The sequence below is a fragment of the Scyliorhinus canicula genome, chromosome 7 (assembly GCF_902713615.1).
Source record: "Scyliorhinus canicula chromosome 7, sScyCan1.1, whole genome shotgun sequence".
NCBI lineage: Eukaryota > Metazoa > Chordata > Chondrichthyes > Carcharhiniformes > Scyliorhinidae > Scyliorhinus > Scyliorhinus canicula.
In genome coordinates, this window is record NC_052152.1 from 117,303,536 (window position 1) to 117,330,758 (window position 27,223).

A 27,223-nucleotide genomic window follows, 5' to 3' on the forward strand; every position below is an offset into this window, starting at 1 on the left:
TCATCCTTCTAAACAGCAGATGTCACAGGTTTAGAAGGTGCTGTCAAATCTGACACCCTTTACTTTGGATTCATTTGAAGCCAATAATGAATAGAGTAATATAGTGGGCATGGAGTAATAATGGAAATTCTTGAGAGGTCGGAATGTAGCAAGTTGAGGCTGAGTGTGCACAGCATAACGTGAGTAAGTGCTGGTCTTTTTTTTAAGCTGTAGGGCGCGATCAACCGAATGGGGACGGGGTCCCGTAGCGCAAGATTATTCGGGCGTTTCCTGCCCTTGGAGTGCCGAGAAATGCCCCACTACCTAAAACCCATCCAGGTAGATCGGGGCCCTCAGTGGGGAACTCCCCGACAAGGCCGCACGTAGCCCTGTTTTCTGCACTGAGGAACTCCTCTCTTTGGAACTCCTCAGTGAAGTGAGAGATTGGGATGCCATTTCTAAATGACGTCCCGATCACTTGAGCCCCGACATGACCCCGAATCCCCCCCAAGACCCATCTCACTATAAGGAGGTCCCTCGGCCCCCATCACAATCCTCCACAGCCACGCAGGGCCCAATGACCACCGTGCAAAAAGATGCCAACCTGGCACCTTGGCCGTGACATCTGGGCACCTTGATAATGCCAGGCTGGCACCCAGGTGGCAGCAGTGCCAGAGTACCACCATGCCCCTGAGGGTCTCCAACCCCAGGGCGACCCCAATGAGTGCCATGCCATCTGGTCCCCATTTGTGGAAACCAGTCCCCAAGGTGAGGGAGTTACATCCCACCCCTTGGTTAGATCTCGGGAATGCACTGAGACTAGATGTCTCACTCTAATATGCAGATCTGCCAGTAAGTGTTCCTGCCCACAATGGGATTCACATTGCGACATTTTGTGAGATTGTGTTAAATCTCGCAAGGCGTGGCGATCCGGAAGTGGGATCCATCTGGATCTACCAGTTGATTTGCGCCACACTGAGCTGCTTTTCGGGCGTAATGCAACCATTAGATCCTGCCCGTACTGTTCTAGAGCTAAAACTTTGAAAAGTGAAGGTTCATGCAAGTGTCATCTTACACAGCAACGTGGTTTCTTACCTGCTAGAGTTCAAGATTATTTAATCAGATGGTGAGTAAAAATGCTCTTTAACTCAATGTGCCTGATTGAAGTGACATAACGTGTAATATTGCTTCACAAACAATGAATTACCCCTTGAATTGCAGCTACTGTTGTTCTGCAGGCAAAGTAATGCACCGTTTTGCAGATGTCCATTGTTCTTGTTATCCCAATATATGTAACCCTAGTAAAATGGTAAAATAATATCGTCTGCTTATTCCACAGTCATGTCATGAATGAGTTGATTGAAACAGAGAGAGCCTACGTAGAAGAACTACTTTGTGTGCTGGAGGTAAGACATTTTGCAATGAGTGTTTCTGCCCTTTCATAGAATCCCATTCGGCCATCAAGTCGGTACCGACTCTGAAAGAGCACCCTGCCTAGCTTAACTCCCCTGCCCTATCCCTATAACCCCACCTAACCTACACATCTTTGGACTGTGGGAGAAAACCCATGCAGACACTGGGAGAATGTGGAGACTCCGCACAGACAGTGACCCACGGCTGCAATTGAACCTGGGTCCTTGGTGCTGTAAGACAGCAGCTGTAACCACTCTGTCAGCATGCCGCCCATGATGTACGTTGTAAGGAAGCTATTTCAAACATTGTCTGACCCTTGTTTCCCTTTTTAATTCCAGTCTTGCTGGCTGTTTCATACTGCAGACTTTTGTTTAAAATAAAACCCCCTGGCCTAATGTGTCATTTGAACTGACCCAAGCACACCCCTAAATCCAGTGTGCTCTGTGGCTGGGTTCCGCGATATCACTTTGATGGACTTGGCGAACAGCTAATCAGCTCTCCTGAAATCCAGATCTTGACGGGCTCTCGATTCTGATTGGGAGAGGTTCCGGAATGTTCTGAAACGCAACAGGCAAGCTGCATCTTGCAGAGCTAAGTTTCAGTCTTGTTCGAGCCTTGAGAGAGCAGGTTCTATTGGAACTGGAAGGCAACAAGGTGCAGGTTTAAAAACTCTTTCTCCACTGTGCCACCTTGCCGCCTCATTTAGGCTGTTTCTACCTGAACAGCAAGAGCTAACTCTCAGTGAAACAATTAGCCCGCACTATTTTCCATGCTACTACCTCCATCGTCAACAACAGCACTTGTATTTATGTGGCATCTTTAACGTAGTTAAGCCACTTCACAGAAGCCCTTATGAAACCAAATTTGACAATGAGCCACATAAGGGGATATTAATCCATACGGCCATAAGCTTTGTGAAGGAAGTAGGTTTTTAGAGGTATTGTAAAGTAAGAGAGCTGGAGAGGCTTGGGAGGGAATACCAGAGTAAAGGGCCCATAGGTAACAGAAGGCACAGCCACGAAAGACAGAACAATGAAAATCGAGCATGTGCTTACAGGATGAACATGGAAGTATTTGGAAAAAATTACCTGAATTTTAAAAATTGAGGTTTTGCACAACTGGGAGCCAATGTAGATTTGTGAACTTGCAGCTGAATGAGAAGAGGACTTAGTACAAGTAAGGGTATAAAATGGTGGAGTTTTGGATTCAGTTGTATAGATCTGAAGTTTATGGTGGTTGAACGATGCAAGGATGGTCCAGACTGCCTTGGAAGTCTTGCAGGGCGATGATCTGTCATCATCAGAATTGGAAAAAGTTAGAGATGGAAGTACAGAGGCAGGGAAAAGGGGAACCCAGAGGAAAGAGCAAAAGGGGAAAGTTATGAAGAGTCAAAGCACAAGAGGATAAATGATGAAAGTGTGAACCAGGCTTGAGTATACAGTTTCAAAATTTGCAGATAACACAAAACTCAGAAGTGCTACGAGCCTTGAGGAGGATTGCATTAGGGCTCAAGACTGGGTGAAATGGGCGGACGTGTGCCAGGTGAAATTTATGGCATAAATTGTGAAGTGGGTAATTTTAGTGGGAAGAATGGGGAATAAAGGTCAGAAGAGTCATTATAAAGAAGGTGTAGAAACAGAGAGACCTGGAAACATATGTCCACAAATTATTGAAAGTGGTTTATCATAGAAATTACAGTGCAGAAGGAGGCCATTTGGCCCATCGAGTCTGCACCGGCCCTTGGAAAGAGCATCCTACTTAAGCCCGCACCTCCACCCTATACCCATGACCCAGTAACTTCACCAAACCTTTTTGGACAGTAAGGGGCAATTTATCATGGCCAATCCACCTAACCTGCACATCTTTGGACTGTGGGAGGAAATCGGAGCACCCGGAGGAAACCCACACAGACACGTGGAGAGCGTGCAGACTCCACACAGGCAGTCACCCGAAGCCGGAATTGAACCCAGGTCCCTGGAAATCTGACATCCAGGATGCTGGACGTTATAGAAGAGGCATTGAGTGCAAAAGAAAAGACAAACGTAGAGAGATTCTGTCCTTTAATTGTATTTATTCATTCACAGGATGTGCGTGTCGCTGGCAAAGCCAGTATTTGTTGCCCATCCCAAATTGCCCTTGGGAAGGTGGTGGTGAGTTGCCTTCTTGAACCATCGGATTGGTGCAGGTATAGAACAGTACAGCACAGAACAGGCCCTTCGGCCCTCGATGTTGTGCCGAGCAATGATCACCCTACTTAAACCCACGTAACCCTTATACCCGTAACCCAACAATCCCCCCATTAACCTTACACTATGGGCAATTTAACATGGCCAATCCACCTAACCCGCACATCTTTGGACTGTGGGAGGAAACCGGAGCACCCGGAGGAAACCCACGCACACACGGGGAGGACGTACAGACTCCACACAGATAGTGACCCAGCCGGGAATCGAACCTGGGACCCTGGAGCTGTGAAGCATTGATGCTAACCACCATGCTACCGTGAGGCCCCCTGCTCACAGCACCATTGGGGAGGATGTTCCAGGATTTTGATCTTGCTATTTTGACCTCATTGGTGAAAGAGTCAAAAGCTAGAGGACCGATTTATGATGAATTGGAGAAAGAAATCATGAGGAGAAATCTTTTCATGCAGCAAGTGGTTAGGATCTGGAAAGCATTGCCTGAGAGTGTGGTGGAGACAGATTCACACAGCAAGTGGTTAAGATCTGTAATACATTGTCTGAGAATGTGGTGGAGGCAGGTTCACACATCGAGTGGTTAGGATCTGGAATCCACTGTCTGAGAGAATGGTACAGTAAGAAATCTTACAACACCAGGTTAAAGTCCAACAGGTTTGTTTCGAATCACTAGCTATCGGAGCACTGCTCCTTCCTCATGTGAATGAAGAGGTAGGTTGCAGAAACATATATATAGACAAAGTCAAAGATGCAAGACGATACTTTGAATGCGAGTCTTTGCAGGTAATTAAGTCTTTACCGGTCCAGACAGAGGGATAATCACAGGTTAAAGAGGTGGCAATTGTCTCAACGCAGGACAGTTGGTGAGATTTTGCAAGCCCAGGCCAGATAGTGGGGGCTGAATGTAATGCAACATGACTCCAAGGGTGAGGCCGTACTCATGTGTGCGGAACTTGGCTATAAGTTTCTGCTTGGCAATTTTGCGTTGTCGCGCGTCCTGCCTAACTGCCTGCCGATCGTCACTCAATGTCCGTTCATCCATTGTCGCAGCTTCTGCATGGTCTTGCCAACGTACCACACTTCAGGACATCCTTTCCTGCATATGAGATAGACACCGTTAGCCGAGTCACACGAGTATGTACCACGTACCTGGTGGGTGGTGTTCTCACATGTAATGGTGGTACCCATGTCGATGATCTGGCACGTCTTACAGATTGCCATGGAAGGGTTGTGTGGTGTCATGGTCGATGTTCTGATGGCTGGGTAGTTTGCTGCAAACAATGGTTTGTTTGAGGTTACATGGTTGTTTGACGGCAAGTAGGGGGGTGTGAGGATGACCTTGGCAAGATGTCTGTCTTCGTTGATGACGTGTTGAAGGCTGCGAAGAAGATGTCATAGTTTCTCCGCTCCAGGGAAGTACTGGACGATGAAGGGTTCTCTGTCGGTTGTGTCCCTTGTTTGTCTTCTGAGGGGGTCCGTGCGGTTTTTTGCTGTGGCGCATTGGAACTGTCGATCGATGAGTCGAGCGACATATCTTGTTTGTACGAGGGCATCTTTCACTGTCTGTAGATGTCTTTTATGCTCCTCCTCGTCTGAGCAGATCCTGTACGGAGGGCTTGTCCATAGGGGATGGCTTCTTTAATATGTTTAGGGTGGAAACTGGAGAAGTAGAGCATTCTGAGGTTATCTGTGGGCTTGCGGTAAAGCGAAGTGCTGAGGTGTGGTGGAGGCAGATTCATACAGCGGGTTGTTAGGATCTGGACTGCACTGTCTGAGAGTGTGGTGGAAGCAGGGTTCACACAGGGAGTGATTAGGATCTGGAATGCACTGTCTGAGAGTATGGTTGAGGCAGATTCACACAGCGAGTGGTTAGGATCTGTAATGTACTGTCTGAGAGTGTGGTGGAAGCAGGTTCACACAGCGAGTGTTAGGTTTTGGAATGCACTGTCTGAGAGTGTGGTGGAGACAGAGTCATACGGAATTCCAGCTTCATGACAAGCAGTTCTTAGAATGACTGCTATTTAGAGTCCAGTAAACTCCTGTCATTCACAAACCCCTGTCGAGAATCTGGTTGCCTCTGCAAATTTAGGGTTGCCTGTGCAAATTTATTTGTACCTATAATCACAGTTGGATGGCTTAAAACGCATTCATCCGCAGTTGAGAATATCTTTCCCAGGCTGTTATCGCAGAGAAGGTGCTTTCTGCACGTGTGCCAACTCTGCCCATACGCAGGTTCCCCTTTAATGATTCATTCCTGGGATGGGGGAGGTTACCCTATGAGCAAACGTTGGCTAGGCTGGACCTGTATCCATTGGAGTTTAGAAGAATGAGAGGTGATCTTATTGAAACATATAAGACCCTGAAGGACTTGATAGGGTGGATGCTGAGAGGATGTTTCTCCATGTGGGAGAGACTAGAACTTTGAATATAGAGTTTAAATGTATGGGATCCCCTGTTGAAGATGGAGATGAGGAGAATTTCTATCTCTGACGACTGTGAACTTTTGAAACTCCCTTCCCCAATGGACATTGTTAAGGTAGAGATAGTTTGATTCTTAACTAACAAGGGAGCCAAAAGTTTCTGGGGGTAGATGGGAATGTGGAGTTGAGGCCACAATCAGATCAGACATGATCTTATTGAGTTGGAACAGAACAAACTCAAGTGGGTGAATGGCCACACCTGCTACAAATTTGTATGTTTGTAGAACATGACAGGGAAAAGCAACTATATGCAGGATTAAAACGCATTTAAATAAAGGCAATTGCAAAGGTCTGAAGATATATTTGGCTAAAGTAGACTGGGAAAATAAATTAAAAAGTTAAAAAGTAAGACTGGAGAGAAGCAATGACATTTAAGGAGACATTTGATAACTTTCAACAAATATATATTTCATTGAGCGAGAAAGACTATTGGAAGGCAATCATAGCTAACGACGGAAGTTAAGGATGGTAATAAATTGAAATAAAATGCTTTGAGAATTGGTGGTAGACCAGAAGATTGGGAATATTTTAAAAATCAACAAAGGATGATCAAAGAAATAGTAAAGAAAGAACTGGCCAGAAATATAAAAACAGGCAATAAGAATTTCTATAAGTATGTGAAAAGGAAGAGAGTAGCTAAATTGGTGTTGGTGCCTTTGAGATGAGACAGTGGAATTAATAATGGGAAACAAAGAAATTGTAGAGGGTTGAACAAGCACAGTAGAAGCATCCCAATAAAAATAGTTTAAAAATCAAGAGGCAAAATGGAGAAAGGCACTTAAACCAGCACTATCATTCGAGAAAAAGTATCAGGAAAGCTAATGGGATGAAAGGCTGAGAGGGATCCTGGACTTGCAGCCTAGGATTGTAAACTAAATATCTTCAGGGATAGTGAACGCTTTGGTAGTAATCTTCCACGATTCCCTAGATTCTAGAGATTCAAGATTCGCCAGAAAGATTGTGGCAGGTTGGAAAACCACAATATTTGTATTCCAGAAAGGAGGGAGAATGAAAGCAGGAAACTCTAGGCCAGTTAGCCTAACACGTGTCATTGGGAAAAATGCTAGAATCCATTATTAAGGAAGCAATAGCGGGTCATTTAGAAAATTATAACAGTCAGGCAGAGTCAACATGGTTTTATGAAAACGAAATCATGTTTTATAAATCTAGCAGAATCCTTTGAGGATGTAACAAGTAAGTCTATAGGTGTAACTCATGCCGTTAAACTGGCAGGGTGGGGCTCTGAAAGGGTGCACCGCACTGCGATTTAAAAATACAAAATCCCCCCCTCATAAATGCACAAGGACAATCCCCCATCCTTCCTTGGACATGGGAACTACCCCCCAAACACTAAGAACACCCCTCTTCCCCTCCCCCCCCCCCCCCAAATAATGGGAGCATTCCCTCCCCCCCCCACCCTATGGACACTGGGGTCACCCCCTCCCGCTTCCCTCAGCCACTGGGAACACCCCCCTTCCCCTCTCCACGGACAAGGGGAAAGGTCATCAATAAGGGGACATCCCACAACGGAGCTTCTCTGAAGGGCTTCCCTTGGCACTGCCCCCTAGCACTGACGTCACATGAGTGAGGGAGAGATTCCCAATGTGGGGGGAATATGCGGCATGGAATCCTTTAAAGCAATGATAATTTATTCAAATGAGGGTTCTGATCTTTCTGGCCACCTCATTATTTTCGTGGCTAGGAGCTGGAGGGAGGTTCTCATTTTCTGACTCTTGCATGATTTTGTTCCCATGTCGCCACCAAAGGCAGGCGAAAAACACCAGCTAATGTATTTTGTTTTTCAAAAGGTATTCAATAAGGTGCCACATAAAGGGTAATAGCACGGGATAAGAGGCTGGGGTGTTGGAGTAATATATTTATCATGGTTAGAGGATTAGCTAACAACAGGTAACGGTCAGAATTAATTATTTTTTTTAAATTTAGAGTGCCCAATTATTTTTTCCAATTAAGGGGCAATTTAGCATGGCCAATCTGCCTATCCTGCACATCTTTGGGTTGTGGGGGTGAAACCCACGCAGACACGGGGAGAACGTGCAAACTCCACACGGACAGTGACCCAGGGCCGGGATTCGAACCCAGGTCCTCAGCGCCGTAGGCAGCAATGCTAGCCACTGTGCCACCCTGCTGCCCCTCGGTCAGAATTAATGGGTCATTTTCACTTTGGGCAAACTGTACTTAGTGGAATATTATTTAAACGGTGAGATACTGCAGAACGCTGTGAAACAGAAGGTTCCGGGTGTCAATGTACGAGAATCCCAGAAGGTTAGCATGCAAGTATAGCAAGTAATTAGGAAGGAAAATGGAATGGTGACCTTTACGCCAAGGAAAAGTCTTACTACAACTGTAGCGGACATTGGTGAGATTCCACCTGGAGCATTGTGTACAGTTTTAGTCTCCGATACTCTTGCCCTGGAGACAGTTCAAAGAAGCTTTACTGGATTGATTCCTGTCACAAAAGGGTTGTCTTATGAGGAAATGTTGCGCAGGTTGGACCTTTACCCATTAGAGTTTATAAGAATGAGAGGTGATCTTATTGAAACAGAGAAGATTCTGAAAGGACTTGACAGGGTGGATGCCCTGGGGCGTTGGAGTAATCTCCTCAATCTAATGCTAGCAGTTCACAGTTTATAAATAAGGGATCCCATTCAAAATGGAGATGAAGAGGAATTTATTCTCGGAGACATTAATCACTGGAATTCTTTTGCTCAGAGAGTGGTGGAGGCTGATTCATTGAATTCAAAGTTGGGTCAAAGATTTTTGAGCTACAAGGGTCAAAGGTTAATGAATGGCAGAGTGAGTTTGAGGGACCAAATGACCTACTCTTGCACCTATTTTTTCTTTTTCTATAATAATTCACAGAGTTTAGCAACTCCCTTGATTACACTGAGAATTGTGCATAATGTACTCAACAGTAAGTACACATTTCATCTTTCAAATTAACTCCCCAGGAAAATGAATCTATCAGTAATCCAGGTCACAGGGATGATATAGGAAAACGGAAGTGAAGTCTCAAGTAGCTCTAACATAACTTTCACACTTAAAGGTGTCCAAATGGAACTGTCCCAGTAAACTGAGGCGGTTATATTGTTAGTGGCTGCTTGCAGGAATCTTTGCTGGTCAGTGTCAGATCTGATTTGCCTCCTAATCTCATTTTTTTTTTATCCTCCAGGGGTATGCTGCCGAGATGGAAAATCCCTCGATGATTCCATTCATCCCAGTAGTTCTGCAGAAGAAGAAAGATGTGCTGTTTGGAAACATGCCTGAAATCTATGACTTCCATAACAGGTGACGTCATATGTGACCAAGTGTCACTCCATGAAGCATGGGCTTCTGGATTTATTAGGTCAGTGGGAGGGTATCGCTTACAATGGGGGGGGGGGGTTCAGCTCAGTTGGTTAGACAGCTGGTTCATGATGCAGAGCAGCACCAACAGCGCAAGTTCAACCTTGTACCGGTTGAGGTTAATCATGAAGGTCCTGTCTTCTCAATCTTCCCCTTGCCTGAGGAGTGGCGACGTTCACATTAAATCACCACCAGTGAGCTCTCCCCTCAAAGGGGAAAACAGCCTACGGTTCTCGAGGACTGTGGTATCATGTAGAGTTTTATATTTATTTTATCACATTTACATAAAGGTACTGAGCACCCATGTACCTGGGAGTGTATCTCCAATGCCAATCTAGGGGGCAGCAGGGTAGCATGGTGGTTAGCATAAATGCTTCACAGCTCCAGGGTCCTAGGTCCCAGGTTCGGTTCCCGGCTGGGTCACTGTCTGTGTGGAGTCTGCACGTCCTCCCCCTGTGTGCGTGGGTTTCCTCCGGGTGCTCCGGTTTCCCCCCACAGTCCAAAGATGTGCGGGTTAGGTGGATTGGCCATGCTAAATTGCCCGTAGTGTCCTAATAAAAGTAAGGTTAAGGGGGGGGGGGGGTTGTTGGGTTACGGGTATAGGGTGGATACGTGGGTTTGAGTAGGGTGATCATGGCTCGGCACAACATTGTGCTGTACTGTTCTATGTTCTATGTTCTACTTGTGCAACGAGGATACTTGATGCCCATATGATGCCCCTACTCACACCCCTCGCCAAAGGGTCAGTCCACCTTCTTCATCTCCCTATGTGTAGCCATCACCAGTAGACCCACTTGGAGATGAGGTGACCCAGCGGTCACCCCTCCATAGTGTCAGCTTTGTCTTTGTGGCTGTGAACGTACCTTTTTTAGTTATAAGGTCATTGTCTCTAGTTCCACTCCAGAGACTGACAAACAAACTCTATGCTGACATTTCCAGTGCAGTACTGGGGGAGTGCTGCACTAATGGATGTGCCATCTTTTGGATGAGACATTGCCATATACCCACTGGGTTGAAAAGGTATTGATCAAAGAGGAGGTGGGGAGTTCTCAGCCGTTTTGGCCAACATGTATCCCTCAACCTCCATAACTCGCACAGATTATCTGATCATTCATGTCCTTGCTGTTTGTGAAGTTTGCTGTGTGCAAATTGACTGTGTTTCCCACACATGAGCGCAGAATATGCTCTGGGTGGAGGACCTCAATGCCAACCCCCAAGAGTGGCTCGGTAGTACCACCACAAACTGAAGTGGCCGGTCCCTAAAGGGATCGTTGGCTTTTTAAGTCATAAACATCGATGTTCTACTTCTGACAAGGATAACAAAAATGATCCAGAGTAAGTGGACGATTCAAGGGCTCAAGTTTTTTATAAGAGGACTTTTTCCCCCTTGTTGGTGCTCTCACCACCTGCTGCTAGACTGGGACTGCAGCAGGTGGTGAGAGCACCAACAAGGGGGAAAAACATACTTGACCTCATCCTCACCAATCTGCTGCTCCAGATGAAGCTGTCCATGACAGTATCGGTAGGAGTGACCACCGCACAGTCCTTGTGGAGACAAAGTCCTGCCTTCACATTGAGGATGCCCTCCATCGTGTTGCGTGACACTACCACCGTGCTAGATGGGATAGACTTTCAACAGATCTAACAACTCAAGATTGGGCATCCATGAGATGCTGTGGGCCATCAGCAGCAGCAGAATTGTACTCAGTATTAACCTGCTCACAGATGCTCAGTTTGGGCTCTGTCAGGGACACTCAGCTCCTAACCTCATTGTAGCCTTGGTTCAAACATGGACAAAAGAGCTGAATGCCAGAGATGAGGGGCAAAATTCTCCGACCCCCAGCAGGGTCGGAGAATCGCCTGGGGCCGCCGAAAATCGGGCCCCCGCCGTGGCAGAGATTCTCCGCCACCCGGGAAGTGGCGGTGGCGGGAATCTCGCCACTCTGACCGGCGAGGCCACTGCGGTGATTCTCCGGCCCGGATGGGCCGAAGTCCCGCCGCTGGGATGCCTCTCCCGCCGCCGAGGTTTGAACCAACTCTGTAACGGCGGGATCAGCGGCGCGAGCGGGCCCCCGGGGTCCTGGGGGGGGGGGGGGGCGGGGGGGGCGATCGGACCCCGGGGGGTGCCCCCACGGTGGCCAGGCCCGCGATCGGGGCCCCCCACTCCGCCATGGTGGAAGCAGAAGAGAAACCCACATCGCGCATGCGCCGGTGGTGACTTCAGCGGCAGCTGGCCGCTGACGTCACCGCCGCCGCATGCGCCGACAGGCGAAAGCCTTTCGGCCAGCCCCGCTGCCGGGGGCGCCGGTTTTTTGCGCCAGTCTTCTGGTGCCAACCGCTCCGGCGCGGGGCTGGCCCTTCCCCACCTTTGGGGAGGCCCGACCCCCGAGTGGTTGGCGCCACTCCCCTACGCCGGGACCCTCCGTCACGCTGAGTAGGGGAGAATCCAGCCCGAGGTGAGAGTGACTGCCCTTGACATTAAGGCAGTATTTAACCGAGTATGGCATCAAGGAGCCCAAGCTAAACTGGAGTCAATTGCAATGAGGGGGAAAACTCTCCACTGGCTGGAGTCATTTCTGGCACAAAGGAGAATGATTATGGTGGTTGGAGGTCAATCATCCCAGCTCCAGGACATCATTACAGGAGTTCCTCAGGGTAGTGTCCTTGGCCCAACCCTCTTCAGCGGCTTCACCAATGACCTCCTTTCCATCATAAGGTCAAAAGTGGGGATGTTTGCGGATGACTGCGCAATGTTCAGCACCATTTATGTCTCCTCAGATAATGAAGCAGTCCATGTCCAAATGCAGCAAGACCTAGCCACTATTCAGACTTGGGTTGACAAGTGGCAAGTTGCATTTGTGCCACACAAGTGTTAGGCAATGACCATCTCCTACAAGTGAGCATCTAGCCATCGGCCCTTGACATTCAACGGCATTTCCATCGCTGAACCCCCCACTTTCAACATCCTGGGGGTTACCATTGATCAGAAATTGAACTGGACTAGCCATATTAATACTGTGGCTACCAAGGAAGGTCAAAGGCTAGGAATCCTATGGCGAGTAACTCACCTCCTGATCCCCCCAACGCCTGTCCACAAGGCATAAGTCAGGAGTATAATGGAATACTCTCCACTTGCCTGGATGAGTGCAGCTCCAACAATACTCAAGAATCTCGACACTATCCAGGACAAAACAGCGCGTTTATTTGCTCCACCTTCCTCAAACATTCAAACCCTCCACCACCGATGAACAGTAGCAGCCATGTGTACACCATCTACAAGATGCACTGCAGTAACTCACCAAGGTTGCTCAGACAGCACCTTCCAAACCCACGACTACTACCATCTAGGACAAGAGCAACAGATACCTGGGAACCTCAGCAGCTGGAGATGCCCCTCAAAGCCACTCACCACATAGACTTGGAAATATATTAGCGTTCCTTCACTGCCGCTGGGGGAACATCCTGGAACTCCCTCCCTAACAGCACAGCAGGTTTACCTGCACTTCGAGGACTGCAGCAGTTCAAGAAGGCATCTCACCACCAGGGCAACTAGGGATGGGCAATAAATTCACCCACATCCTGTAAATGAATTTTTAAAAAACACAGCAACTATGACTGTACATTAAAAGCATTTGTTAGGCTGCAAGAGTACTTTGTACATCTTTGAGTTTGTGAAAGGCACAATATGCATCTTCTTACGGTGCTGGGGAAATAATGGGTAATAGGGGCTTTTCACAGTAACTTCACTGAAGCCTACTTGTGACAATAAGCGATTATTATTATAAAATGTCAGCTTGGAGGATCCCAGGCCAGGTTCTGTCCTCTGGCATCGTTGGCTTTTTAAGTCATAAACATCGATGTTCTACTTCTGACAAGGATAACAAAAATGATCCAGAGTAAGTGGACGATTCAAGGGCTCTAGTTTTTTATAAGAGGACTTTAAACGCCAACCTGAGTAGTTGTGTTTCCTTCCTCCTGTTTAGGATATTCCTGAGGGAGTTGGAAAATTACATTGATTGTCCGGAGTTGGTGGGCCGATGTTTCCTGCAGCGGGTATGTAAAGCCAGTTTGAGTAATGCTGTGGTGTATCAATGTTTCCGTCTTGCCGTTGCCATCCTTCGAATTGGTCCCAGATAGCTATGGGCTGCTATTATAGAGCACCTAATTTCACTGCGCTGTTTGGAAACTATACCCTCACTGCAACTGCAAGGTTATTGGGCCCACTTCCATTCTTTCTCTCCCTCCAACTCACACTCCTCTTCTCTCCCGCTCCTCTTCTCTCAAGCTCCCCTTCTCTCCTGCTCACCGCCTTTCCTGCTCCCGCTCTCCCTGCCTCTCCAGCTCCGCCTCTCCGTTTCCCATCTCCCCGCTCCACCTCTCACCATTCCCCCTCTCCCCACCTCCCCTCTCACGCTCCCCCCCTCACGCTCCCCCTCTCAAGCTTCCCCTCTCACGCTCCCCCTCTCACACTCCCCCTCTCATGCTCCCCCTCTCACGCTCCCCCTCTCACGTTCCCCCTCTCAAGCTTCCCCTCTCATGCTCCCCCTCTCACGCTCCCCCTCTCACGCTCCCCCTCTCAAGCTTCCCCTCTCACACTCCCCCTCTCACGCTCCCCCGCTCACACTCCCCCTCTCATGCTCCCCCTCTCACGCTACCCCTCTCACGCCCCACTCTCACGCTCCCCCCTCACGCTCCCCCCTCTCACGCTCCCCCCTCTCACGCCCCCCCCTCCCATGCTCCCCCCTCATGCCTCCGCCCTCTCACGCTCCCCCTCTCACACTCCCCCTCAAGCTTCCCCTCTCACGCTCCCCCCTCTCACGCTCCCCCCTCTCACACTCCCCCTCAAGCTTCCCCTCTCACGCTCCCCCTCTCATGCTCCCCCCTCTCACGCCCCCCTCTCACGCTTCCCCTTTCACGCTCCCCCCCATGCTCCCCCCTCACACGCTCCCCCCCACGCTCCCCCCCTCACCCTCCCCCCTTTATGCTTCCCCCCTCTCCCACCCCTCTCCCAATTCACTTATGTCCCTTTGCAGAGTCTGTGTATCCTCCTCACAGCCTGCTACCCTATGTATCTTTGTACCGTCACCAAATTTGGATATAGTACTGTCAGCCCCTTAATCCAAGTCATTGATATGAATCGTAAATAGTTGAGGCCCCAGTATTGATCTCTCTGCCATGCCCCTGGTTAGTTTGCCAACCTGAAAATGACCCATTTTACTGACTCTGCTTCCTGTTAGTTAACCAATGCTCTGTCCATGCTGATATATTATCCTCAATTCATGAGCTCTTATTTTGTGTAGTCAGATTTTATGTGGCACCTTATTAAATGCCTTTTTTGAAATCCAAATACACTATATCTATCAGTTCTCCTTTATCCACCCTGCTTGTCACATCCTTTGACTACCTTTTATAGGGCCAATCAACAACATCCTCAGACTGCGCTAAACAAATTTGTCAAACACAATTTCTCTTGTTTACTGTTAATTGATAGTATTAATATTTTTGAAACACCTTGCTATAACCTGAATAATGGATTCTAGCATTTTCCCAGTGACAGAGGTTGGGATAATTGGTCTATGGTTCCCCACTTTCATTATCTCTTTTTTCTTGAATTGAGATGTTACATTTGTGGTTATCCAATCCGCTGGGACCATTCCAGAATCTCGGGAATTTTGGAAGATTACATCCAAGGCATTCACTATCTCTGTAGCCACAGACCCTGGCATGCAGGCCACCAAGACCAGGGGACTTGTCAGCCTTTCGTTCTAATAGTTTGCTTTAGTGAACTTGATTGATCCACTACATATTAGGAGGAATCGTGATGAGGTGTCAGGGGTCTCAGCTGCCAGTTGGACAATTGGTGAGAGACCCATGCGGTCTCTATCCAGGATGCCCACTGAGCCACATGCCAATCAGGAAGTGGTAAGGCCACCGGGTTTTCACCTCAAATCAAGACCCCTGGGGCAGAAATCTTGCTACAGAGAGCTGCCAACCAATCAGAGACCCACAGCTCTTAAGCTCAACAGCACCACATGGGAGGCCATGGCTGCCGGAAGCAGAGGCACTGGACAACCAGAATCGTAGAGCGACCCAGGCTACAGTTAAATAATGTTGGGTTGGTTTTAGGGGGTTTCATGTGATGGGGGCTGCAGGGGGTTTAGCAGCAAGGGCAGTGGGCTGTCTCTCAGAGTGCAGCACCCTTCCTAATGTTAAATCCCTCAAGGGACATCTTCAGCCCACCAAAGGTGACAAATATGCCTCACAGGTTTATCTGTCATGCATGTTGCACAGCGACAGACCCTGAAGCTGGAATAATACCAGTGACGGCACGATGAGTGATCATTAATTCACTACTGAAGGGCCTCAGTTGGTGACTGAATGGGAAATCGACCTTGGGCCTTCCCACCCAGAACTCAATTCTAGCAGAGGCAGGAAGACAGTGAGCCAGGTTCTGTTGCACCAGCATCCTGCCGAGGTACATTCTCACCTCCAAATTCACCACCAGTGAGAGCACAAGAAAAAGCCCATTGTTTCAGAAAACTGTTGCAAAGCTGTTTTCCAAACTCACCTTCCAGACTGCGTTTGCCATTTGAGTTGTCTGGTCTGTATAAAGATTTAAATCTCTCATGATCATTGCAGTACCTTTGTTATGAGCTCCATTTAATTATTTTATTAATGCTCCCTCTAATGGTATATCTACTGTTAGGGGCCCCAGAACTACAGCCATCAGTGTTATCTGACCCTTGTTATTACTAATCTCCGCCAATACTGACTCAACTTGCTGATCTTCTGAGCCAAGATCCTTTCTCACTAATGCCCTGATAAGGGAGCAGTGGGAGTGCCTGTAGAATAGGATGAAGATGAAATCATTCTGCTGTAGAGGCTCTGAATTCAGTTTCAAGGTGTGTCTGAAGCTGTGTCTGTTACCCACATCCGTTGTTGATGAGGTGACTTGTGGGAAAAATATTGCCAGTCATTAGCCAAGCAGTAAACTAAATGTAGGTGACCGTGAATTTCCAACAGTTACTAATTTGTGAAGCAATGAAACTCCTGACACAAGATCGTTTCTGTTTGTAGATGGAAGACCTCCAGATTTATGAGCGGTACTGTCGAAATAAACCCCGCTCAGAAAGCTTGTGGAGGCAGTGTTCAGACTGCATCTTCTTCCAGGTACTTCAGTTTGTTTCTTCTTAAACTTCTTGGGCTTTGAAGACAGTTCAGATGCAAGGCAGGTTGTGTTAGAGGACTACATTATCACCTAACTGCAACTCGGTTGACTCTGGGAGGGTCCTTTCCTTTGCTGCTCCAGTTGTCTAAATATTGCATTCGCCACACATGTTTTGCTTTTCATGATCTTGCTTGTCACAGGGATACGACAGAACCTACCCAGTTCCATATTGAAGTGATTCCATGTTCAGGATGGCCATATTATTCAATGCTGGTATTGCTGGCTAGACCATCATTTAGGGCAGCACGGTAGCATGGTGGTTAGCATAAATGCTTCACAGCTCCAGGGTCCCAGGTTCGATTCCCGGCTGGGTCACTGTCTGTGCGGAGTCTGCACGTCCTCCCCATGTGTGCGTGGGTTTCCTCCGGGTGCTCCGGTTTCCTCCCACAGTCCAAAGATGTGTGGGTTAGGTGGATTGGCCATGCTAAATTGCCCGTAGTGTCCTAAAAAAGTAAGGTTGGGGGGGTTGTTGGATTATGGGTATAGGGTGGATACGTGGGTTTGAGTAGGGTGATCATTGCTCGGCACAACATCGAGGGCTGAAGGGCCTGTTCTGTGCTGTACTGTTCTATGTTCCATGTTCTTATTGCCTTTGAGAAGGTGGTGACCAGTCACCTTCTTGAATCACTGCAGTCTGTGTTGTGTATGTAGACCCACAGTGCTGTTAGGGAGGGTGTTCCAGATTTTTGACCCAGTGATTGCGAACGAAGAGAGAGATATTTCCAAGTCAGGATGGTGTGTTCCCACGCGTCTGCTGCCCATGTCCTTTTAGATGATAGAGGTCCTGAGTTTGGAAGGTGCTTTTCGCAAGTTGCTGCAATGCATCTTGTAGATGGTACACACTGCAGCCATGGCGTGCTGATGTTGGAGGAACTGAATGTTTAGGGTGGTTGATGGATTGCTTTTTCCTGGATGGTGTTGATATTCTTTGGTGTTGCTGGAGCTGCACTCATCTAGGCAAATGAAATGAAATGAAATGAAAATCGCTTATTGTCACGAGTAGGCTTCAAATGAAGTTACTGTGAAAAGCCGCTAGTCGCCACATTCCGGCGCCTGTTCGGGGAGGCTGTTACGGGAATCGAACCCTGCTGCTGGCCTGCTTGGTCTGCTTTCAAAGCCAGCGATTTAGCCCTGTGCTAAACAGGAGAATATTCCATCACACTTATGACCTGTGTGTTGTAGATGTGACAGGCTTTGGGGAGTCAGGAGGTGAGTTATTCACCACAGAATTCCCACCCTCTGATCTCTTGTGACTGGAGTATTTATATACTGTTCGGTTTCTGATTTATGGTGAATATCAGCGTGTTGATGGTGAGGTTTTCAGCAATGCTAATGCTCTTGAATGACAAGGGACGATGGCTAAACTCTTATTGGAAATGGTTACTATCTGGCACTTGTGTGGCACGAATATAATCCTATATTACCGATTTACCTAAGAGACTGCCAGGGAATATGCTGTTCGCAGATCACAACAACCAGGTTCATAATGAATGAAAGTTTATCCTTCACCTTTGACTCCTAATTTAACTGGTCTACATGTTCTGTATGTCCTATGTGTTCTGCAGTAGGGCTCAGCGAGCACAAAGGTGATGGTGAAAGGGACTTAGTGAACATGAGAACATAAGCAGCAGACACAAGACAAGCTCATATTTCTGGAGGGTGTGAGGCTGCCCAGGAGAGTATTGTCTTTGGCTATTGGCCATCCGATTTTAGAAGGAGTAATTTTATAAATACATGCAACAGACAGAGAGCCTTGTCCACCTGCTACATTTCATCCCAAAAGTCCAGTTGAAATACTGTGGTCTCCACGGTGCTGAGTTGCCCTTGTGCACTGTATGCAGACAAGGGGTTCCAGCAATGAAGCAGGCTGGCAAATTATCCGCACTCCGGCAGGCTCGAGGAGTCAAGTGGCTCACTCCTGCTCCTAATTCACATGCACCTCATTCATATGATTGAGCAGAACCAAAGTGCAGAACGTTGGCTGTAAAGGAGAGAGGATAAAAAATAAAGTTGATGAGAGGAATGTAAGATACATAGAATACCATTGAATTCCTACAGTGCAGAAGCAGTTTGTTCGGCCAATTGAATCTGCACGCACCCTCTGTAAGAGCACCCTACCTCGCTCAATCCCCTTGCCTATCTCGCCAACACTAAACGCATTCAAATGGTCATTGTATAGGCATATGGACGATAAGGGAATAGGGTAGAGGGACTTTAGAGGGGTTTCACAGGACGGCGCAACATCGAGGGCCGAAGGGCCTGTATTGCGCTGTAATATTCTATGTTCTATCTTTGTAACCCTCACTAACCGGCACATCTTTGGACACTAAGGAGCATTTTCTTAACATGGCCAATCCACCTAACCTGCACACCTTTGGACTGTGGGAGGAAACCACTGTGTCTCCCTGATACTGAGTAAATGTACAAGGTTAATGCTCAGCAGTGTTTCCAGTTAAACCAGAATCACAGGACAGGGAAAATGTGAGGGAAATCTGGGCATGGGCAAGTCCAGAGCAGATTTGAGAAAGCAATTGCCACACGGTGATCAGTGGGTTCTGAGTAGGAGAAAGGAAGCGAAAGCCTGATCCGTCCAAGAAGCTATAATTGGGATAGTTTGGGTTTCTATGGAAGGGTCAATTAGAGGGGCTGATCGGTCCCCTCTCCTCGCTGTGACCAACATTGTGTTGCATGCTGAAAGAAGCTCCCTTGAGTGTAATAAAAATGTCTTATTTCAGTACAATTGAGATTGCGTTCGATGACTTGATGTAAATTTTTAATCAACAGTAGCACTCAAAATCACAAACTTTTCTCAACTTCCCACTTGTGTGAACCATTGTGTGTTTCAGGAATGTCAGAAAAAGTTGGAACACAAGCTGGGCTTGGATTCTTATTTGCTAAAGCCTGTGCAGCGGATAACAAAGTACCAGTTACTGCTGAAGGTAAGGGCTGGCAACAGTACCACGCAAAAAGAATTTTAAAAAGAAAGCATTCAAAGTGGCATTGGATAAAAAGGTGCCGATGCAACAACAGGTAATTCAGTACGGGTTGATCAATGAGTGCAATAACTTGGAAGAATCGGCGGCCACCAAGCAGAGTAACCATAGAACTATTTATTGGCAACACAACTATGTAACAGAGAATCATCATTTTTTTTTAAATAGTTTTATTCAAGACTTTAAATTTTTAATGATATAACCATGTAAAAATAGATGTTACAAGTTACAATATAAAAGAAACACAACCAACAGTATAGGTCACATCCAAAATACCCACCCTCCCAACCATAACCCCCCCCCCCCCCCCAAACAACTGCCAGTGACTAACTGCTGGAAAAGGAAATAAATGGCTACCATCTTTGATAGAGCCCCTCCGCTGACCCCCTTGCCGTGCATTTGACCTTTTCCGAATGCAAAAATTCCATGAGTTCACCCAACCAGGCCGAGGCACTGAGTGGAGTAGGAGACCTCCAACCAAGTAGAACTCTCCTCCGGGCGAGGCAACGGTGAGGACACCCCCCCCCCCCCCCACCCCCCCTTCCCCATCTGCAGCAGTGGCAAGTCTGATACCCTGAAAATGGCCACCAAAGGACAAGGCTCCAGTTGGACGTTAAGAATTACTGTCAGTACATACAAACATCAGAGGCTGGTTTAGCACAGTGGGCTTAAACAGCTGGCTTGTAATGCAGAACAAGACCAGCAGCGTGGGTTCAATTCCCGTACCGGCCTCCCTGAACAGGCGCTGGAATGTGGCGACTAGTGGCTCTTCACATTGAACTTCATTGAAGCCTACTTGTGACAATAAATGATGAAGATTATTATTATTATTATAATTATTAAACTGAAAATCAAATGGCCGGTGACCCAGATATAAAGGAGGCAAATTCCATTCCTCCATTGTTGTCCAATCGAAATTTTTCATGGATCCTGGGACCCATTTTAGATGATGAAAAACTTCTTCCTGTTGCTCGTATCCTGAGTGCAGTTGGGAGCAATGCAATGCCAAAGGAAATAACAATGCTTGTAAGTCTCTCCTTACATCCTCCAAACTCATTTAGACTTCTTCATTATACACTGATAACCAACTATCAAACTCAATGCACAATATAGAGAGTTGCAAGGAACCATTATTTTGTAATAGCTTAGCCCATTGAGATGTGGACTTGAATAGGCAAACAAGGGACTTTCTTGATACAAACAGGCTGATGATTGTCCACCGGAAGCTCAGAATTGTGTTTTGAGTTAAGGAATTGATGAGTTTGTCCAATTTTTGACAGGAGTTGTTGAAGTACAGCAAGAACTCTGAGGGAGCCGAGGACCTACAGGAAGCATTGGCAGCCATCTTGGGAATTCTGAAAGCTGTGAATGACTCCATGCACCAAATTGCCATCACAGGATATGAGGTAAGATACAACTGATCTCATTGAGAACTATGTGGTTACATAATGGCACACGACATTGATCCTCTTCCTTTAACACTATGTACATGAGGTGTTGTTCAATAGTAAATAAATTACCAAATATTTTCTTACATGACTAGCCAGTCATAGAATTTTAGATCATAGAATTTACAGTGCAGAAGGAGGCCATTCGGCCCATCGAGTCTGCACCGGCTCTTGGAAAGAGCACTCTACCCAAGGTCAACACCTCCACCCTTTCCCCATAACCCAGTAACCCCACCCAACACTAAGGGCAATTTTGGACACTAAGGGCAATTTATCATGGCCAATCCACCTAACCTGCACATCTTTGGACTGTGGGAGGAAACCGGAGCACCCGGAGGAAACCTACGCACACACGGGGAGGATGTGCAGACTCCACACAGACAGTGACCCAAGCCGGAATCGAACCTGGGACCCTGGAGCTGTGAAGCCATTGTGCTGTCCACAATGCTACCGTGCTGCCCCATGACAGCACGGTAGCATGACACCTCCAGTTAAAAGCAATATTTTGACAAGATTACTTAATTACCAAGTTTTTTTAATTACCAAGAGGTCGTTGAAACCATTTGCAGTGAGGCCATGGGAATCATTTGAATCCCAACAATGCAGGAGGAGGCCATTCGACTCATCGAATCTGCACTGACCTTCTGAAAGAGCACCCTCCCTAGGTCCACTGGTCCACCCTATTCTCGCAACACCGCCTGACCTGTAAGGTACTTCCCAGTAAGTGGCAGAAAGTACTAGAGTGAAATGCACAGAGCGCTGATTAGCCATGAGGGTGGTAAATGAGGGTGGTTGGAGAGCTTAGTCCCAGATGGCATGGGAAGGCTGGCATCCAATTTTAGAAGGAGTCAGTTTGTAAATATGTCTTCAGTGAAAAAGGAGGATGGAGTAGTTGGGCTGTTGCCTCGAAAGAGGCAGTGAAAGGAAATTTGACGGACCCCTTGGAGAATGCCTTGGGAATAACGCAGCTGTATTTATTTTCGAGTGGTGGCAGGAGTGTAGAAAACAGTGGAGTGACGGATTGGGGTCAAAAAAGAGACGTGGCCATGATGAGCGGCTGACCGGATCTGCCATTTATGTCAGCAATGCAGCAGTAGACATTTGCCACTATGATGTCCAGCGCTTGGAAAAGTCTGCTCCAACTTTGGCAGAACGAGTCATTTCACGAGGTGATGTATCTTACATGCAATAGTTGACCAATCAGAATCAATTAGCGTGGATAATGAGATATGAACAACGACCTGGCTGCTGTGAACATGATTTCGACGGGGGACACAAATATTCCAACCGGCCAAATGTTTACCTGCAATCTTCAGCCATAGTGATGCAGGTGTGAAGACGATAGAGGATAGATGGACAATTCTGGTGATGATTAATGGCACGCAAATCAAATGTAAGCTCGACATGGGAGTGAGGGCAAATTTAATCACTTCATCTGCATTGAAATGACGGACAATTAAGCCGTAAATGGTCCCAAGAGCAGTCCTTCTGAAGGACTATAATGGTCATCAGATCAAAACGTTAGGAGTATGTGAGCTTGTAGTGTGCATGATAACATTCTCCAGTGTGGAGACAGAACACGAATCGCTCATTGGAGTAGAGGCATGTGAAGAGCACAATGGGCTAAACAGCTGGCTTGTAATGCAGAACAAGACCAGCAGCGCGGGTTCAATTCCCGTACCAGCCTCCCCGAACAGGCACTGGAATGTGGCGACCAGGGGCTTTTCACAGTAACTTCATTGAAGCCTACTCGTGACAATAAGCGATTATTATTATATTATTATACTTTCTCAAGCCATGACCATGAAGGAGGTACACCTGGTTGATGAGGATATGCAACTACATGTCAATCTCGTTGCTGCGTCGCTTCCAGTCTCCGATGAGAAGTCGCGCCCAATAAGGCAGAAACAGCCAAGGACATAGTCCTACAAAAGGTAATCAAATGTCTCCAAGAGAGATGGCCGAAGGGTTCCTGCTCGGGGTACTATAATGTGTGCTCAGAATTGAGTGAGGCAAATGGCCTTCTTCTGCGACAGCACAGAACTGTGATTCCGCATTCCTTGAGGCCGCTCATGCTCAAGAAGCTCCATGAAGGGCACCTGAGCATTGAAAAGTGCAAGCGCAGGACCAGGGATACATATTATTGGCCAGGCATCACCCAAGATATTGCAGACATGGTCGACCACTGCAACACATGACAGAAATTCGGCTGCAAGCAAAGCAAAGAGCCAATGCATGTGGGCAAAATTATCTGCTAGCTGTCATTACTCTGTAAGAAGTCTTTCAACACCAGGTTAAAGTCCAACATGTTTGTTTCATGTTGGAAGGAGCAGTGGTCTGAAAGCTAGTGTTTGAAGCAAACTTGTTGGACTTTAACCTGGTGTTGTAAGTGATGCACCATCGATTGCACGCGAGGCGAGTGATTTACCAATGTCAGGCTTTAATTAACTAGAACACAGCCTGGCGATCGTCTACAGTGGAAAGGAACGATCGTCAGGCTTCTGAGCATTTATACCTCGTTGATAGAGGCGTGGTTAACTCAGCCTCTCGGCCAATCGGTCGAGAGGCACATGACCGACCAGGGCCAATGGTAAGCCGACGTTCTGGCCCAATGGCAGACGAGTATGCAGATCATATCATCACAGTAAGACTTCTTACTGTGCTCACCCCAGTCCAACGCCGGCATCTCCACATCATTTCATTACTCTGTGCATGGGTCAATCTGCTAGCTGTGATTACACTGTACATGATCCAGTCTGGTAGCTGTGATTACACTGTACATGATCCAGTCTGGTAGCTGTGATTACACTGTACATGATCCAGTCTGGTAGCTGTCATTACTCTGTACATGAGTCAATGTTCTAGCTGTCATTACTCTGTACATGGGTCAGTTTGCTGGCTGTGATTACACTGCACATGATCCAGTCTGATAGCTGTCATGACTCTGTACCTGAGTCAGTGTGCTGGCTGTGGTTACTCTGTACATGAGTCAGTGTGCTAGCTGTGGTTACTCTATACATGGGTCAGTGTGCTAGCTGTCATTACTCTGTACCTGAGTCAGTGTGCTAGCTGTGGTTACTCTGTACATGAGTCAGTGTGCTAGCTGTGGTTACTCTGTACATGGGTCAGTGTGCTAGCTGTCATTACTCTGTACCTGAGTCAGTGTGCTAGCTGTGGTTACTCTGTACATGAGTCAGTGTGCTGGCTGTGGTTACTCTGTACATGGATCAGTGTGTTAGCTGTGGTTACTCTGTACATGGGTCAGTGTGCTAGCTGTCATTACTCTGTACATGAGTCAGTGTGCTAGCTGTCATTACTCTGTACATGGGTCAGTTTGCTGGCTGTGATTACACTGCACATGATCCAGTCTGATAGCTGTCATGACTCTGTACCTGAGTCAGTGTGCTAGCTGTCATTACTCTGTACCTGAGTCAGTGTGCTAGCTGTGGTTACTCTGTACATGAGTCAGTGTGCTAGCTGTGGTTACTCTGTACATGGGTCAGTGTGCTAGCTGTCATTACTCTGTACATGAGTCAGTGTGCTAGCTGTCATTACTCTGTACATGGGTCAGTTTGCTGGCTGTGATTACACTGCACATGATCCAGTCTGATAGCTGTCATTACTCTGTACCTGAGTCAGTGTGCTGGCTGTGGTTACTCTGTACATGGGTCAGTGTGCTAGCTGTGGTTACTCTGTACATGGGTCAGTGTGCTAGCTGTGGTTACTCTGTACATGGGTCAGTGTGCTAGCTGTGGTTACTCTGTACATGGGTCAGTGTGCTAGCTGTGGTTACTCTGTACATGAGTCAGTGTGCTAGCTGTGGTTACTCTGTACATGGGTCAGTGTGCTAGCTGTCATTACTCTGTACCTGAGTCAGTGTGCTAGCTGTGGTTACTCTGTACATGGGTCAGTGTGCTAGCTGTGGTTACTCTATACATGGGTCAGTGTGCTGGCTGTGGTTACTCTATACATGGGTCAGTGTGCTAGCTGTGGTTACTCTATACATGGGTCAGTGTGCTAGCTGTGGTTACTCTATACATGGGTCAGTGTGCTAGCTGTGGTTACTCTATACATGGGTCAGTGTGCTAGCTGTGGTTACTCTATACATGGGTCAGTGTGCTAGCTGTGGTTACTCTATACATGGGTCAGTGTGCTAGCTGTGGTTACTCTGTACATGAGTCAGTGTGCTAGCTGTGGTTACTCTATACATGGGTCAGTGTGCTAGCTGTGGTTACTCTATACATGGGTCAGTGTGCTAGCTGTGGTTACTCTATACATGGGTCAGTGTGCTAGCTGTGGTTACTCTATACATGGGTCAGTGTGCTAGCTGTGGTTACTCTGTACATGGGTCAGTGTGCTAGCTATCATTACTCTGTACATGGGTCAGTGTGCTAGCTATCATTACTCTGTACATGGGTCAGTTTGCTGGCTATCATTACTCTGTACATGGGTCAGTGTGCTAGCTATCATTACTCTGTACATGGGTCAGTGTGCTAGCTATCATTACTCTGTACATGGGTCAGTGTGCTAGCTGTCATTACTCTGTACATGGATCAGTGTGCTAGCTGTCATTACTCTGTACATGAGTCAGTGTGCTAGCTGTGATTACACTGCACATGAGTCAGTGTGCTAGCTGTGATTACACTGTACATGATCCAGTCTGGAGCTGTGATTACTCTGTACATTTGTCAGTCTACTAGCTCTGATATCAGTGAATTTCGCAGGATCCCTACAGTGCAGAAGGAGGCCTCTCGTTCCATCTAGTCTGCACCAACCCTCCGAAACTGCACACCACCCAGGTCCACTCACCAGTATCCCCTTAACCCTTGTAGCCTAACCTTCACATCCATGTATACTAAGTGGCAAATTAGCATGGTCAATCCAGCTAACCTGCACGTCTTTGTAATGTGGGAGGAAACCGGAGTACCCAGTGGAAACCCACGCGGTCATTGGGAGAACGTGCAAACTCCACACACACTGTCGCCCAAGGCTGGAATTGAACCTGGCTCCTTGGTGCTGTGAGGTAGCAGTGCTAACCATTGTGCCAGCATACCACCCATTATGTATGTTGTAAGGAACCTATTTTAAATCCTTGTCTGACCCTTGTTTCCATTTTTAAGAGAGAGGAGGTAGAGAGGAGGTGAACTGCCAGGTAGAAATATCTAATATAATCTCAGTGAGACTGGCCGTCCATCTAGTGGAGGCAAGTGAGACCCTGAGGGGGATCTTCTGTGTGAAGACCCAGGTAGGTAGAAGTGAAGGTGATTCTCCAGAAGAATTCCTGCAGCCCGCAAGATCTAATTGAAGGCAGATACTAAAAGATCCAGACCAACCAATGGTTTTCAACACCTCGCATTCTGGAAAGATTGTTGCCGACCAAGATCACAACCTCAGCACCAAAGATAGTCATCCCTCAATCTCAGTGTAATACCTGTTATTTTGATCCTTCCCTACCCCCAATCTGTGTCTGGGTGGAGGGTGGGTCAGAATGAGGGGACTAATTCGATTAGCAGACCATTTTTATATTATCGCAATTACATGTTTCACTCTGTCTCTGTTATAAATAAAGTTTTTTAATGTTTTACTTACAAATCTGGTGACTGTAAGTCATTGGGGGCAGTCAAGGGACAAATGTCTCAGGAAAACATACAAATTATTGATTAATTGACTTATGTTGGGACTTCAGGGTCTGTGGGGCTGGAATTGACCGCACACTCATACTGTAACATATGAGTTCGTGGGAAATCTGACGAGTTGATAAACTAATGGGAATGGAAAATACTGCAGATGCTGGAATTATGAAATAAAAACAAAAAATGCTAGAAAAAACTCAGCTGTGCTGGCAGCATCTGTGAAGGAAGAAGCAGAGTTAACATTCCGAGTCCATGTGACTTTTTCAGAGCTGATGAAATAATATTTCTGGTGCTTCTGAACTTGATGGGAAATTCTTGCAATGGTCCATGGAAATCATTGATAGTTGGCTGTTAATTAGGGACATTTGCTTAATTTGTTTTCCTTTATTCCGATCTTAAGAAGGCCACACATTTAATTCCTTGAAGAGCTGAAAGCCATTCTCAGTTCAGAGTTCAGTGACATAACGTGTCACATGCCAAGGCCACAT

General features: G+C 47.1%; 1 protein-coding gene across 3 annotated transcripts in view; it reads left to right on the forward strand.

Moving 5' to 3' along the window:
- mcf2la (mcf.2 cell line derived transforming sequence-like a) overlaps positions 1–27,223 on the forward strand; it is a 250,504-nt gene that overhangs the window by 196,181 nt on the left and 27,100 nt on the right. For all 3 annotated transcript variants that reach the window (XM_038802762.1, XM_038802761.1, XM_038802760.1), the window contains exons 16-21: positions 1,319–1,385; positions 9,261–9,376; positions 13,417–13,486; positions 16,511–16,603; positions 19,508–19,600; positions 20,935–21,060. In XM_038802762.1, coding sequence (XP_038658690.1) covers positions 1,319–1,385; positions 9,261–9,376; positions 13,417–13,486; positions 16,511–16,603; positions 19,508–19,600; positions 20,935–21,060 — 565 coding nt within the window. The remainder of the gene's footprint in view (positions 1–1,318; positions 1,386–9,260; positions 9,377–13,416; positions 13,487–16,510; positions 16,604–19,507; positions 19,601–20,934; positions 21,061–27,223) is intronic.